This window comes from Heptranchias perlo, unplaced genomic scaffold (genome assembly GCF_035084215.1).
Source record: "Heptranchias perlo isolate sHepPer1 unplaced genomic scaffold, sHepPer1.hap1 HAP1_SCAFFOLD_275, whole genome shotgun sequence".
Taxonomy (NCBI): domain Eukaryota; kingdom Metazoa; phylum Chordata; class Chondrichthyes; order Hexanchiformes; family Hexanchidae; genus Heptranchias; species Heptranchias perlo.
Window position 1 is genome coordinate 353,795 of NW_027139287.1, and position 15,777 is coordinate 369,571.

At 43.4% G+C, this 15,777-nt stretch overlaps 1 protein-coding gene and 1 non-coding gene across 2 annotated transcripts; one reads left to right on the plus strand and one right to left on the minus strand.

Moving 5' to 3' along the window:
* On the plus strand, positions 1–82 carry trnas-cga (transfer RNA serine (anticodon CGA)). The gene has a single exon. It is a non-coding gene; the product is annotated as a tRNA-Ser (tRNA).
* A 1,289-nt stretch (positions 83–1,371) lies between these two features.
* LOC137310791 (zinc finger protein 79-like) lies at positions 1,372–7,228 on the minus strand. The gene has a single exon (XM_067978406.1). It carries the CDS (start codon positions 6,884–6,886, stop codon positions 5,903–5,905), a length of 984 nt encoding a protein of 327 aa, XP_067834507.1. The 5' UTR covers positions 6,887–7,228; the 3' UTR covers positions 1,372–5,902.
* Positions 7,229–15,777: the final 8,549 nt, after the last annotated feature.

The following is a 15,777-nucleotide window of genomic DNA, read 5'->3' on the forward strand; positions in this document are numbered from 1 at the left end:
GCTGCGATGGCCGAGTGGTTAAGGCGTTGGACTCGAAATCCCCTGGGGATTTCCTGCGTACGTTCGAATCCTCCTCGCAGCGCTACTTCTTAAAGGTTTGTTTACTGCTCAAATAACGATGAACTGGAGTTGACGAACCGCATTCCCTCTCTCAGAGAGACTCTCCAGCGCGGCTTATGCTTTTAATTCGGAGCCCAATGGTCTCTTGCAAAATTGCGAGACACGTGAAGGAATCTCTCCCAAGCTCCATCTTAAATTCTGCCCGTTCGCAGAACTTGACATTGATCCTATTTCTTCCTATACTTTGATCCCACCTTGTCTCTGTCTCTGACTCTCTGTGTTTTTCCCTCATGGACTTCTCAGGCTTCGTTGAACGGCCACGGATGATCGAACCTGGAACACCGGCAGTGAAGGGTAAAGATGGAAAGACTGAGACGGGGGGAGAAGCAAAGGTGCAACCCAGCTGATGAATTCGTAACTAATGTCCACACATTTATGTCTCTTCACCCTCACAGTGAAACATCAGCAATTTGAGTCCAGTCCACTTATGGTAGAGTGGATAATATGTGGATGTTGAGACAGACACCAATCGAACCGTTCCGTGGTGATGAAAGCTCCGAATCCTAAACACTGGACCACAAGGAAACGCTGAAAATTCTTTGCTGTGAACAAGCAGACCAACGCGGCCTTTCCCACTCGCCCCTTTGTAATTCAGGTCATTTTCGGGCCAGACAAGCTGCTCGCACAAAATGGCATTTTCTGTTCGAAGGACTATCGGGACAGAAGGTGATGTTCAGGCAATGACAGCACCAAGTGCAAGTAGGCATGGACATGGAATGGAAAGTGAGGGAAAATACTCCCACAAGCTGCTGATGGACATGTTTCCATTTCCAAAATTCACGCATCGAATCAATGCAGCTGCTGGGAAAACTCCAAGGCAACGCAGGTCTATCGGGCATCGTTTGAAGCAACTGGCAGTTTAAAGTGTCATCTCCTGCTGCTCCTGTGGGGAGTGAGGGAGAGACACTGTCGGTATCTGCCGACAGTTTGATTTTGTACAGAACTGTGCAGAGAAGGAGCAAATATAGCGGGGCTGTGAGATATTCTATATTATTCATATTTGACCAGAGGAATATCCGCAGTCAGAAGCTGAAAAGAAGGGAGAGATAAGAGGCCTGAGAATAAACACAGAGCTGAATGAAACAAAAATAAATGTCATCAGTTCCATAGTGTCCGGTGCTCAATCCTGGGAGCTCCCCGATGGACTGGTGGTTAAAATTCAGTGCTCCCATCACCGCGTGGTTCCATTCCCAGTCAGAGAATTAAATTTAACAAGAGTTATGAACTTAATAAATAATTACATGAAGCTAATTAAACCCTGTTCGTAGTTGAATGACTGTTTTAATCACCATTAATCAACCAATAACTTTCTATTTCAGACTGAAGGAGATGCTGACGTGGTTACCGAGAGACAGTCAAAACTTTAATAAGATTTTTGTGCTTTGCATGTGATGAAATTTCATCATTTTATAGACTGCATCTTAAATTTAACATTAACAGGCAATTGTCGCCGTTTATCACAGGAACGCCTGAACCGGTTCTCCGATGAAGATGAAAGTAACGCAATGGGGAACATCTGATCCAACACGAAAGGCATCGGGCTATGATAAAAATCCCCACCGTTTTGCTTTTCCAAAATAAAGGGTGTGACATTTATTCTCTGCTCAGTTAATATGATCGTCGAGTGGTGAGAGGGTGGATTTGGAATTCCTGAGCGACCGCACTGTGAATTTTCCAGATCTGCTTGGAGCACCAATCCCTTCAATTCATCGCTTACAGGGACAATTCGATTCGCGGTTTCTTTTCCCAGAGCTTGGCGAGATCTTAAAAATTGAAAGCGACCAATATCAGAGGTAACCTCGTCACCGACATGCTCACAGATACAAAGCGGCCACACTCTGCTTCAGTGAGATGAAAACCCAGAGCGGTTTCAAGGTCGAATGCAATTGGAAGCAAAGCTCGTTCAATGAAAGTCCTGATTGTTTGAACTAAACTTCTTCCGAGACCGCGTGAGATTCAGGTGGAGTGATTTGGGGATTTATTTTTCCTCTTTGCAAAAGTTTGAACCGCAGTTCAAGGATCAAAAGTCTAGGGTTAAATTAGGGCTTCTCCAGGGTATGACCCTCGAATCGAGAATTATACCCCGACCTCAACGAGCCCAGAAACAAGAACGTGTCACGGACACATTCTATGAGAGGGCTGTCTGTATAATGAAAAGGCATTTTTGAAGAGACTTCCTGATCAGTTCCGTATTGGCTCCTGCACAAAACACAAACACCACACTGTGCGTTTTTCATTCTAAAATTCACTGAACACCATGAATTACACAAAGGCACCGCTGGGAGTTTGAACCGAGGATCTCTTGTTTACTGGCCAAGCGCTTTAACCAACTAAGCCTCGGAGCCAAGCCATGGGATAATTTCCCACCTCCTCTCATTAATATCTATCAGCTACACGTCACATTCTGTTGGGGGTTCAGACTGTTTGATCTTTGTCTGTTTCACTTGCCAGTTTCCCTGTGAATCCCGATACTGACTGCGTTTCAGGCTGTGTTTATCTTTCTGTGTCCATCAGTGCTTTGATACACGAATGAATATTTGTGCTTGTGTTTGTTACTTTAAATAAATTAGGGATGGACAATTCTCGCTCTGACACTGAAGAACTAATTTAGCAAATTTCACAGTGAAGTGTTGTTTATTGTGGTGCTGAAACGAAAAAAAATTGTAAAAGGTGCAAAGAGGGAAAACGAGAAAAACTTGTGAGTGAAATTAAGGACAACTTTCAAGGTTTTTACACGTATATTAAGAGAAAGAAGGGTGACGAAGAGTAATGTGGGCCCTTAAAGATGGATAGGGGTGATATTGTAATTGAAATTCAAGAAATGGCAGACTTGCTAAATACTCACAGAAAATCATGAGGATAATGTACCAGAGGCACGAGGAAAACTGAAAATAAATCAAGGGGATTCAGTGTAAGTAAAATAATGGTATTGGAGAAAATAATTAAATTAAAGATAGACAAATCTCCAGGACCTGATGGTGACCATCCCAGGGGACTAAGGGGAATAGGTGAGGAAATTGTACATGCTTTAGTCATGATCGTTCAAAGCTCTCTTGATTCAGGAATTGTTCCATGGATTGAAAAAATTGCCAATGTCATTCCGTTTTATACGAAGGGTAGGAGAGATAAAGCAGGAAATTATAGACCTATTAGTCTGACGTCTGTTGTGGGGAAGTTACCAGTATCCATTATTAGGGAAAGAATGACTGAGCACTTGGATAATCCTGAATTGATCAGAGAGAGCCAGCATGGATTTGTAAAGTGTAAGTCAAGTCTAACAAAACTAGTTGACCTTTTTGAAGATGTAACTAATGTGGTAAATGATGGAGTGTCTATGGGGGTTATGTGTATATTGACTTCCAGAGGCATTCGATAAGGTTTAACATCAGAGACTGTTAACAGAAATGAGAACATGTGGAATTCAAAGCAACCGATTGACATGGGGAGGGAGTTGATTTGGAGTTGGGGACAGAGAGGAGGGTTAATAGGTATGTACTCAAATTGACAGGATTTGATTAGTGGTGTCCCCCAGGGATCTGCATAAATGAGGCAGATAAAGGAACAGAGAGCGGTATATCCAGGTTTGTCGACGACACCAAGTTTGGGTGCACAGTGAGTAGTGTAGATGGGAGCATAAAGTTACAAAGGGAAATTGATAGATTCAGTGAGTTGGTAAAACTGTGTCAGATGGAGCTTACATAGAATTACATCGAATGTACATCACAGAAACAGGCAATTCGGCCCAACTAGACTATACCGGTGTTTATGCTGCAGACGAGCCTCCTCCAACCCCTCTTCATCTAACCCTATGAGCAAACCCGAATATTCCATTCTCCTCCATGTGTTTATCCAGCTTCCCTGTAAATGCATCCATGCGATTCGCCTCAACTACTCCTTGTGGGAGAGAGCTGCACATTCTAACGACTCTCTGGATAAATATGTTTCTCTTGAATGCCAGATTGGATTTATTGATGACTATTATATTCATGGCCCGAAGTTTTGACGTCCCCACTCCCAAAAGTACAAACACCTTATCGACATCTGACCGATCAAACCCTTGCATAATCTTAAAGTCCTGTATCAGGTCACCCTCAGCCTTCTCTTTTCTATACAAAAGAGCCCCAGAGTGTTCAAAGTTTCAATCTGGGGAAGTGTGAGGCCATCCACTTTGGCCCGAAGCAAGATAAATCAGAGTATTTTCAAAATGGTGAGAAGCCAGGAACTGTGGGTGAGCAGAGATACTTCGGGAAATCACGAAGAGTTGGCAGACAGGTGCAAAAAATAATTAAAATGGCTAATGGAATGTCGGCCTTTATCTCAAGGGAACTGGAATTCAAAAGGGTGGAATTTATGTTACAATTCTATAAACTCTGTTGAGACCACATTTAGAGCACGGCATTCAGTCCTGGGCACCAGACCTCAGGAAGGATATATTGGCCGTGGAGGGGATGCAGCGCAGAAAGACCAGAATGATACCGGGGCTAAAATGTTTAAATTATGAGGACAGGTTGCATGGACAAGGTTTGTATTTCCTCGTGTATAGAGGATTAAGTGGTGATGTAATTCAGGTGTTGAAGGTGATTCAATGATCCAATGGTGGGTGTGTGAGTTGGTGCTGAATCGGTCCCCTTCAGTGAAGAGAGGGTCAGCGGGCGCCTGACAGACACGGCTCGGAACGGGACTCGCTTCTCTCCGGCGGCAGCGGCTGGTTTAGAGATCTCTCTGTCTGCTGCTGTTACTCCGCCTCCCGCACTCTGGGAGAACCGCGGAGGTCGGTCCTCATTTTTCTCTTGTGGATCCGGCTCCATCCGTTTACTGTTGACGGGAGTGCGTCTGATACCAAGTCAGTCAGAAGCGGGTGCAAATCACAACATAGGCACAGGCCCAAGGACTGGGGACTGGTTTGATATTGGGTCCTTTTTAAGGGACCGGCTGTAGAATGTTTGTATAATAATAATGATCAGAATTAACTTTGATACAATGAAGTTTTTTGCAGTTATTTCCCATTTCCACCCTCACCAGTTTTATACAGTAACAGGTAACAATGTTTGAGGGATGTGATGTCCAGTGTTGGTGGAATCAGTGTAATTTAACTTGATACATTGAAGAATCTCTTGTCTATCCCAGGCTCTTACCTTAGGTTTAGACCCTCACCTAGTTTAAAATTGGTCACTCACTGATATAAATAAACCAGTAACAACCCCGAAACCTCAGCGGGGACATTTGTTCCGATACTTCGTGACGGTCCCAATTTCCTCGGAAATTCTCAATCAGCAAATCCCAGAGGCTGTTTCGGGTTTGACAAACTGTGAGATTGTTTTAAAAGCCGGAAAGAGGGAAAAACTGGTGGTTGATATGAAGTGTTATACATTATCTCTTTCTGTTTCAGATTTACAATTTCTCCTTGTGTGTTACTCAAAGGAGAGGCTATAACGGAGCCCAGTGACTGGGTAACGAGCTGCACTGAGTCATTGGCCTGTGTTACAGACCGGCTCGTTGGACCTGCTCATTTCGTGAACTCGCTGGTGTTTCAGCACGTGTGATGACTGAGTGAATCCCTTCCCACACACGGAGCAGGTGAACAGTCTCTCAACCAATGGGCATGCGTTGATGTGTCAGCAGTTCATTTCTACTTTTAAAGCTCTTCTCACAGTCACTGCATTAAAAGGTCACTCAATAGTGTCAACAAGTTAATGTTTCAGAAGGTGGGATGATCGAGTGAATCTCTTCCCACACACGGAGCAGGTGAACAGTCTCTCCCCAGTGTGAGTGCGTCAATGTCTCAGCAGTTCGTTTCTGATTTTAAATCTCTTCCCACAGTCAGAACATTTAAAGGTCTCTCACTGTGAACTCGCTGGTGTGTCAGCAGGGTCGATGACTGAGTGAATCTCTTCCCACACACTGAGCAGGTGAACGGCCTCTCCCCAGTGTGAACTCGCTGGTGTGTCAGCAGGGTCGATGACTGAGCGAATCCCTTCCCACACACTGAGCAGGTGAACGGCCTCTCCCCAGTGTGAACTCGCTGGTGTTTCAGCAGGGTGGATGACCAAGTGAATCCCTTCCCACACACTGAGCAGGTGAACGGCCTCTCCCCAGTGTGAACTCGCTGGTGTGTCAGCAGGGTCGATGACTGAGTGAATCCCTTCCCACACACTGAGCAGGGGAACGGCCTCTCCCCAGTGTGAACTCGCTGGTGTGTCAGCAGGGTCGATGACTGAGCGAATCCCTTCCCACACACGGAGCAGGTGAACGGCCTCTCCCCAGTGTGAACTCGCTGGTGTGACAGAAAGTGTGATGACAGAGCGAATCCCTTCCCACACACGGAGCAGGTGAACGGCCTCTCCCCAGTGCGAGCACGATGGTGTCTCAGCAGTTCAATTTTGCTTTTAAACCTCTTCTCACAGTCAGAACATTGAAAAGGTCTCTCATCAGTGTGAACTCGCTGGTGTGTCAGCAGGGCGGATGACTGAGTGAATCCTTTACCACACACGGAGCAGGTGAACGGCCTCTCCCCAGTGTGGGTCCGTTGGTGTGTCAGCAGATTCCTTTTGCATTTAAACCTCTTCTCACAGTCAGAACATTTAATAGGTCTCTCATCAGAGTGAACTCGCTGGTGTGTCAGGAGGTGGGATGACCGAATGAATCCCTTCCCACACACGGAGCAGGTGAACGGCCTCTCCCCAGTGTGACGGCGTCGATGAGTTTCCAGCTCTGAAGGGTAATTGAATCCCTTCCCACAGTCCCCACATTTCCACGGTTTCTCCATGGTCCGGGTGTCCTTGTGTCTCTCCAGGTTGGACGATCAGTTGAAGCCTCGTCCAAGCACAGAACACGTGTACGGTTTCTCCCCGCTGTGAATGGTGCGGTGTTTTTTCTGGCTGTGTAACTGGTTAAAGCTCTTTCCACAGTCAGTGCACTGGAACACTCTCACTCGGGTGTGTGTGTCTCGGTGCTTTTCCACTCACACTGATGTTTGAAATCTTCTCCCACAGACAGAACAGACAAACATTTCTCCTTCCACATTCAAAGGCCGATGATATTCAGGTCCTGATGAATCAAGTGACTCTGTCAGATCTTGACGTGATCTTTGGTTTGAGTTTCCCTCTGCAAATCCTCCCCTGTAAAAGGAGTTTATAAAAGTTATCAATGTAAGTACAGGATAGAAATTCAGATCAGATAACTCTACTTTCTATGGAACATTATTTCCTCTCTCATTCCTCAAAGCTGTAAATCCCCGTCCCACACACTCTCCCTCCTCCCTGTGCTGAAATCCAAAACCATCACATCATCTTTCAGTGGCCCGAAACCATGAGTGAAAGGGTGAGAGAGAGAGAGTGAGTGTGAGAGGGTGAGTGTGAGAGAGTGAGTGTGAGAGAGTGAATGTGAGAGAGTGAATGTGAGAGAGTGAATGTGAGAGAATGAATGTGAGAGAGTGAGTGTGAGAGAGTGTGAAAGAGTGTGAGAGAGTGTGAGTACAGCAGTGGGCTCGGTGTGGAGAATGAAGTGGGGCAGGTGGAGCATGTTTCAGTGGGGCAGCAGTGATCATAATCTCATTCGGTTTAGAATAGTTATGGAAAAGGACAGGGGACAGTCAAATATGAAAATTCTTAACTGGAGGAGGGCGAATTTCATGAGTTAAAAAGGGATCTTGTCCAGGTTAATTGGCATCAAAAATTGTCAGGCAGAACAGTAATTGAACAATGGGAGGCCTTCAAGGAGAAGTTGGTTTGGGTACAGAGTAGACAGATTCCCACGAGGAGGAAAGGAACAGCATCCAAAGCTAGAGCTCCCAGGATGACTGAAGATATGGAGATCATCATTTCTCCTTCATTTACAGACGCTCCCTGACCGATCACCATTTCTCCTTCATTTACAGACGCTCCCTGACCGATCACCATTTCTCCTTCATTTACAGACTCTCCCTGACCGATCACCATTTCTCCTTCATTGACAGACGCTCCCTGATTCGATGAGTCACGAGGTTTGACGCTGACACTGCGCATGCTCGGAGGCCGCGGGCCGTGTGTTGAGTTTCGGGTCTGATCTAAACCGGAGCCCCCGGAGTGTAGAGAGAGAGAGGAGAATGTTCACTGTTTGATATTCGGGCCCGGGGCCGCACTCGGGGTTTGTGAAGCCCCCGCCCCCTCCCCCGGGGTTTATTAACCCGCTCCCCCCGCCCATCTCTCACCTGTTGCCGACACGATCTCGGCCTCACTCCCCGCCCGCCGCGCATGCTCAGCTCACACTGCCCGGGTGATTGACGGGAGCTCCGGACCAATAGGAAGAGCGGAGAGGGGCTGGAGGACCGAGCGGGCGGTTGGTCCTCCAACCAATGGGAGTGGGTGAGGGGCGGGACTTGCGGCACCGAGTGGGCGGGGCTGAGCCCGGATCTCCCTCATTGGCTGAAACTCTGCATCAATTTTAAACCTGATTGATGTCAAACTCGAGGGAAAAAACTGGACTTTAATAAAGGACAAAGAGGAGGGAATATTGGAGGGAATAACACAGTGTAGGGATAAAATGGATTAATTCAGGACAGACAGCAGGGAATATTGGAGGAAATAACACAGTGTAGGGATAAAATGGATTAATTCAGGACAGACAGCAGGGAATATTGGAGGGAATAACACAGTGTAGGGATAAAATGGATTAATTCAGGACAGACAGCAGGGATTATTGGAGGGAATAACACAGTGTAGGGATAAAATGGATTAATTCAGGACAGACAGCAGGGAATATTGGAGGAAATAACACAGTGTAGGGATAAAATGGATTAATTCAGGACAGACAGCAGGGAATATTGGAGGAAATAACACAGTGTAGGGATAAAATGGATTAATTCAGGACAGACAGCAGGGATTATTGGAGGGAATAACACAGTGTAGGGATAAAATGGATTAATTCAGGACAGACAGCAGGGAATATTGGAGGGAATAACACAGTGTAGGGATAAAATGGATTAATTCAGGACAGACAGCAGGGAATATTGGAGGGAATAACACAGTGTAGGGATAAAATGGATTAATTCAGGACAGACAGCAGGGATTATTGGAGGGAATAACACAGTGTAGGGATAAAATGGATTAATTCAGGACAGACAGCAGGGATTATTGGAGGGAATAACACAGTGTAGGGATAAAATGGATTAATTCAGGACAGACAGCAGGGAATATTGGAGGGAATAACACAGTGTAGGGATAAAATGGATTAATTCAGGACAGACAGCAGGGAATATTGGAGGAAATAACACAGTGTAGGGATAAAATGGATTAATTCAGGACAGACAGCAGGGAATATTGGAGGAAATAACACAGTGTAGGGATAAAATGGATTAATTCAGGACAGAAAGCAGGGAATATTGGAGGAAATAACACAGTGTAGGGATAAAATGGATTAATTCAGGACAGACAGCAGGGAATATTGGAGGAAATAACACAGTGTAGGGATAAAATGGATTAATTCAGGACAGACAGCAGGGAATATTGGAGGAAATAACACAGTGTAGGGATAAAATGGATTAATTCAGGACAGACAGCAGGGATTATTGGAGGAAATAACACAGTGTAGGGATAAAATGGATTAATTCAGGACAGACAGCAGGGAATATTGGAGGAAATAACACAGTGTAGGGATAAAATGGATTAATTCAGGACAGACAGCAGGGATTATTGGAGGAAATAACACAGTGTAGGGATAAAATGGATTAATTCAGGACAGACAGCAGGGAATATTGGAGGGAATAACACAGTGTGGGGATAAAATGGATTAATTCAGGACAGACAGCAGGGATTATTGGAGGAAATAACACAGTGTAGGGATAAAATGGATTAATTCAGGACAGACAGCAGGGATTATTGGAGGGAATAACACAGTGTAGGGATAAAATGGATTAATTCAGGACAGACAGCAGGGATTATTGGAGGAAATAACACAGTGTAGGGATAAAATGGATTAATTCAGGACAGACAGCAGGGATTATTGGAGGGAATAACACAGTGTGGGGATAAAATGGATTAATTCAGGACAGACAGCAGGGATTATTGGAGGGAATAACACAGTGTAGGGATAAAATGGATTAATTCAGGACAGACAGCAGGGAATAATGGAGGGAATAACACAGTGTAGGGATAAAATGGATTAATTCAGGACAGACAGCAGGGAATATTGGAGGAAATAACACAGTGTAGGGATAAAATGGATTAATTCAGGACAGACAGCAGGGATTATTGGAGGAAATAACACAGTGTGGGGATAAAATGGATTAATTCAGGACAGACAGCAGGGAATATTGGAGGGAATAACACAGTGTAGGGATAAAATGGATTAATTCAGGACAGACAGCAGGGAATATTGGAGGGAATAACACAGTGTAGGGATAAAATGGATTAATTCAGGACAGACAGCAGGGATTATTGGAGGAAATAACACAGTGTGGGGATAAAATGGATTAATTCAGGACAGACAGCAGGGATTATTGGAGGAAATAACACAGTGTGGGGATAAAATGGATTAATTCAGGACAGACAGCAGGGAATATTGGAGGGAATAACACAGTGTAGGGATAAAATGGATTAATTCAGGACAGACAGCAGGGAATATTGGAGGGAATAACACAGTGTAGGGATAAAATGGATTAATTCAGGACAGACAGCAGGGAATATTGGAGGGAATAACACAGTGTAGGGATAAAATGGATTAATTCAGGACAGACAGCAGGGATTATTGGAGGGAATAACACAGTGTAGGGATAAAATGGATTAATTCAGGACAGACAGCAGGGATTATTGGAGGAAATAACACAGTGTGGGGATAAAATGGATTAATTCAGGACAGACAGCAGGGAATATTGGAGGGAATAACACAGTGTAGGGATAAAATGGATTAATTCAGGACAGACAGCAGGGATTATTGGAGGGAATAACACAGTGTAGGGATAAAATGGATTAATTCAGGACAGACAGCAGGGAATATTGGAGGGAATAACACAGTGTAGGGATAAAATGGATTAATTCAGGACAGACAGCAGGGATTATTGGAGGGAATAACACAGTGTAGGGATAAAATGGATTAATTCAGGACAGACAGCAGGGAATATTGGAGGAAATAACACAGTGTAGGGATAAAATGGATTAATTCAGGACAGACAGCAGGGATTATTGGAGGGAATAACACAGTGTAGGGATAAAATGGATTAATTCAGGACAGACAGCAGGGAATATTGGAGGGAATAACACAGTGTAGGGATAAAATGGATTAATTCAGGACAGACAGCAGGGATTATTGGAGGGAATATCACAGTGTAGGGATAAAATGGATTAATTCAGGACAGACAGCAGGGAATATTGGAGGGAATAACACAGTGTAGGGATAAAATGGATTAATTCAGGACAGACAGCAGGGAATATTGGAGGGAATAACACAGTGTAGGGATAAAATGGATTAATTCAGGACAGACAGCAGGGATTATTGGAGGGAATAACACAGTGTAGGGATAAAATGGATTAATTCAGGACAGACAGCAGGGATTATTGGAGGAAATAACACAGTGTAGGGATAAAATGGATTAATTCAGGACAGACAGCAGGGATGATTGGAGGGAATAACACAGTGTAGGGATAAAATGGATTAATTCAGGACAGACAGCAGGGATTATTGGAGGAAATAACACAGTGTAGGGATAAAATGGATTAATTCAGGACAGACAGCAGGGATTATTGGAGGAAATAACACAGTGTAGGGATAAAATGGATTAATTCAGGACAGACAGCAGGGATTATTGGAGGAAATAACACAGTGTAGGGATAAAATGGATTAATTCAGGACAGACAGCAGGGAATATTGGAGGAAATAACACAGTGTAGGGATAAAATGGATTAATTCAGGACAGACAGCAGGGATTATTGGAGGGAATATCACAGTGTAGGGATAAAATGGATTAATTCAGGACAGACAGCAGGGATTATTGGAGGGAATAACACAGTGTCGGGATAAAATGGATTAATTCAGGACAGACAGCAGGGAATATTGGAGGGAATAACACAGTGTCGGGATAAAATGGATTAATTCAGGACAGACAGCAGGGAATATTGGAGGGAATAACACAGTGTAGGGATAAAATGGATTAATTCAGGACAGACAGCAGGGAATATTGGAGGGAATAACACAGTGTAGGGATAAAATGGCTTAATTCAGGACAGACAGCAGGGATTATTGGAGGAAATAACACAGTGTAGGGATAAAATGGATTAATTCAGGACAGACAGCAGGGAATATTGGAGGAAATAACACAGTGTAGGGATAAAATGGATTAATTCAGGACAGACAGCAGGGATTATTGGAGGGAATAACACAGTGTAGGGATAAAATGGATTAATTCAGGACAGACAGCAGGGATGATTGGAGGGAATAACACAGTGTAGGGATAAAATGGATTAATTCAGGACAGACAGCAGGGATTATTGGAGGAAATAACACAGTGTAGGGATAAAATGGATTAATTCAGGACAGACAGCAGGGATTATTGGAGGAAATAACACAGTGTAGGGATAAAATGGATTAATTCAGGACAGACAGCAGGGAATATTGGAGGGAATAACACAGTGTAGGGATAAAATGGATTAATTCAGGACAGACAGCAGGGAATATTGGAGGGAATAACACAGTGTAGGGATAAAATGGATTAATTCAGGACAGACAGCAGGGAATATTGGAGGGAATAACACAGTGTAGGGATAAAATGGATTAATTCAGGACAGACAGCAGGGATTATTGGAGGGAATAACACAGTGTAGGGATAAAATGGATTAATTCAGGACAGACAGCAGGGATTATTGGAGGAAATAACACAGTGTAGGGATAAAATGGATTATTTCAGGACAGACAGCAGGGAATATTGGAGGAAATAACACAGTGTAGGGATAAAATGGATTAATTCAGGACAGACAGCAGGGAATATTGGAGGAAATAACACAGTGTAGGGATAAAATGGATTAATTCAGGACAGACAGCAGGGATTATTGGAGGGAATAACACAGTGTAGGGATAAAATGGATTAATTCAGGACAGACAGCAGGGATTATTGGAGGAAATAACACAGTGTAGGGATAAAATGGATTAATTCAGGACAGACAGCAGGGATTATTGGAGGGAATAACACAGTGTAGGGATAAAATGGATTAATTCAGGACAGACAGCAGGGATTATTGGAGGAAATAACACAGTGTAGGGATAAAATGGATTAATTCAGGACAGACAGCAGGGATTATTGGAGGGAATATCACAGTGTAGGGATAAAATGGATTAATTCAGGACAGACAGCAGGGAATATTGGAGGAAATAACAGTGTAGGGATAAAATGGATTAATTCAGGACAGACAGCAGGGATTATTGGAGGGAATAACACAGTGCAGGGATAAAATGGATTAATTCAGGACAGACAGCAGGGATTATTGGAGGAAATAACACAGTGTAGGGATAAAATGGATTAATTCAGGACAGACAGCAGGGATTATTGGAGGGAATAACACAGTGTAGGGATAAAATGGATTAATTCAGGACAGACAGCAGGGATTATTGGAGGAAATAACACAGTGTAGGGATAAAATGGATTAATTCAGGACAGACAGCACGGATTATTGGAGGGAATAACACAGTGTAGGGATAAAATGGATTAATTCAGGACAGACAGCGGGGATTATTGGAGGAAATAACACAGTGTAGGGATAAAATGGATTAATTCAGGACAGACAGCAGGGAATATTGGAGGAAATAACACAGTGTAGGGATAAAATGGATTAATTCAGGACAGACAGGGGGGATTATTGGAGGAAATAACACAGTGTAGGGATAAAATGGATTAATTCAGGACAGACAGCAGGGAATATTGGAGGAAATAACACAGTGTAGGGATAAAATGGATTAATTCAGGACAGACAGCAGGGAATATTGGAGGAAATAACACAGTGTAGGGATAAAATGGAGTAATTCAGGACAGACAGGGGGGATTATTGGAGGAAATAACACAGTGTAGGGATAAAATGGATTCATTCAGGACAGACAGCAGGGAATATTGGAGGAAATAACACAGTGTAGGGATAAAATGGATTAATTCAGGACAGACAGCAGGGATTATTGGAGGGAATAACACAGTGTAGGGATAAAATGGATTAATTCAGGACAGACAGCAGGGAATATTGGAGGAAATAACACAGTGTAGGGATAAAATGGATTAATTCAGGACAGACAGCAGGGAATATTGGAGGAAATAACACAGTGTAGGGATAAAATGGATTAATTCAGGACAGACAGCAGGGATTATTGGAGGAAATAACACAGTGTAGGGATAAAATGGATTAATTCAGGACAGACAGCAGGGAATATTGGAGGAAATAACACAGTGTAGGGATAAAATGGATTAATTCAGGACAGACAGCAGGGATTATTGGAGGAAATAACACAGTGTAGGGATAAAATGGATTAATTCAGGACAGACAGCAGGGATTATTGGAGGAAATAACACAGTGTAGGGATAAAATGGATTAATTCAGGACAGACAGCAGGGATTATTGGAGGAAATAACACAGTGTAGGGATAAAATGGATTAATTCAGGACAGACAGCAGGGAATATTGGAGGAAATAACACAGTGTAGGGATAAAATGGATTAATTCAGGACAGACAGCAGGGATTATTGGAGGAAATAACCCAGTGTAGGGATAAAATGGATTAATTCAGGACAGACAGCAGGGAATATTGGAGGGAATAACACAGTGTAGGGATAAAATGGATTAATTCAGGACAGACAGCAGGGAATATTGGAGGAAATAACACAGTGTAGGGATAAAATGGATTAATTCAGGACAGACAGCAGGGATTATTGGAGGGAATAACACAGTGTAGGGATAAAATGGATTAATTCAGGACAGACAGCAGGGAATATTGGAGGGAATAACACAGTGTAGGGATAAAATGGATTAATTCAGGACAGACAGCAGGGATTATTGGAGGGAATAACACAGTGTAGGGATAAAATGGATTAATTCAGGACAGACAGCAGGGATTATTGGAGGGAATAACACAGTGTAGGGATAAAATGGATTAATTCAGGACAGACAGCAGGGATTATTGGAGGGAATATCACAGTGTAGGGATAAAATGGATTAATTCAGGACAGACAGCAGGGATTATTGGAGGAAATAACAGTGTAGGGATAAAATGGATTAAATCAGGACAGACAGCAGGGATTATTGGAGGGAATAACACAGTGTAGGGATAAAATGGATTAATTCAGGACAGACAGCAGGGATTATTGGAGGAAATAACACAGTGTAGGGATAAAATGGATTAATTCAGGACAGACAGCAGGGAATATTGGAGGAAATAACACAGTGTAGGGATAAAATGGATTAATTCAGGACAGACAGCAGGGAATATTGGAGGGAATAACACAGTGTCGGGATAAAATGGATTAATTCAGGACAGACAGCACGGATTATTGGAGGGAATAACACAGTGTAGGGATAAAATGGATTAATTCAGGACAGACAGCAGGTATTATTGGAGGAAATAACACAGTGTAGGGATAAAATGGATTAATTCAGGACAGACAGCGGGGATTATTGGAGGAAATAACACAGTGTAGGGATAAAATGGATTAATT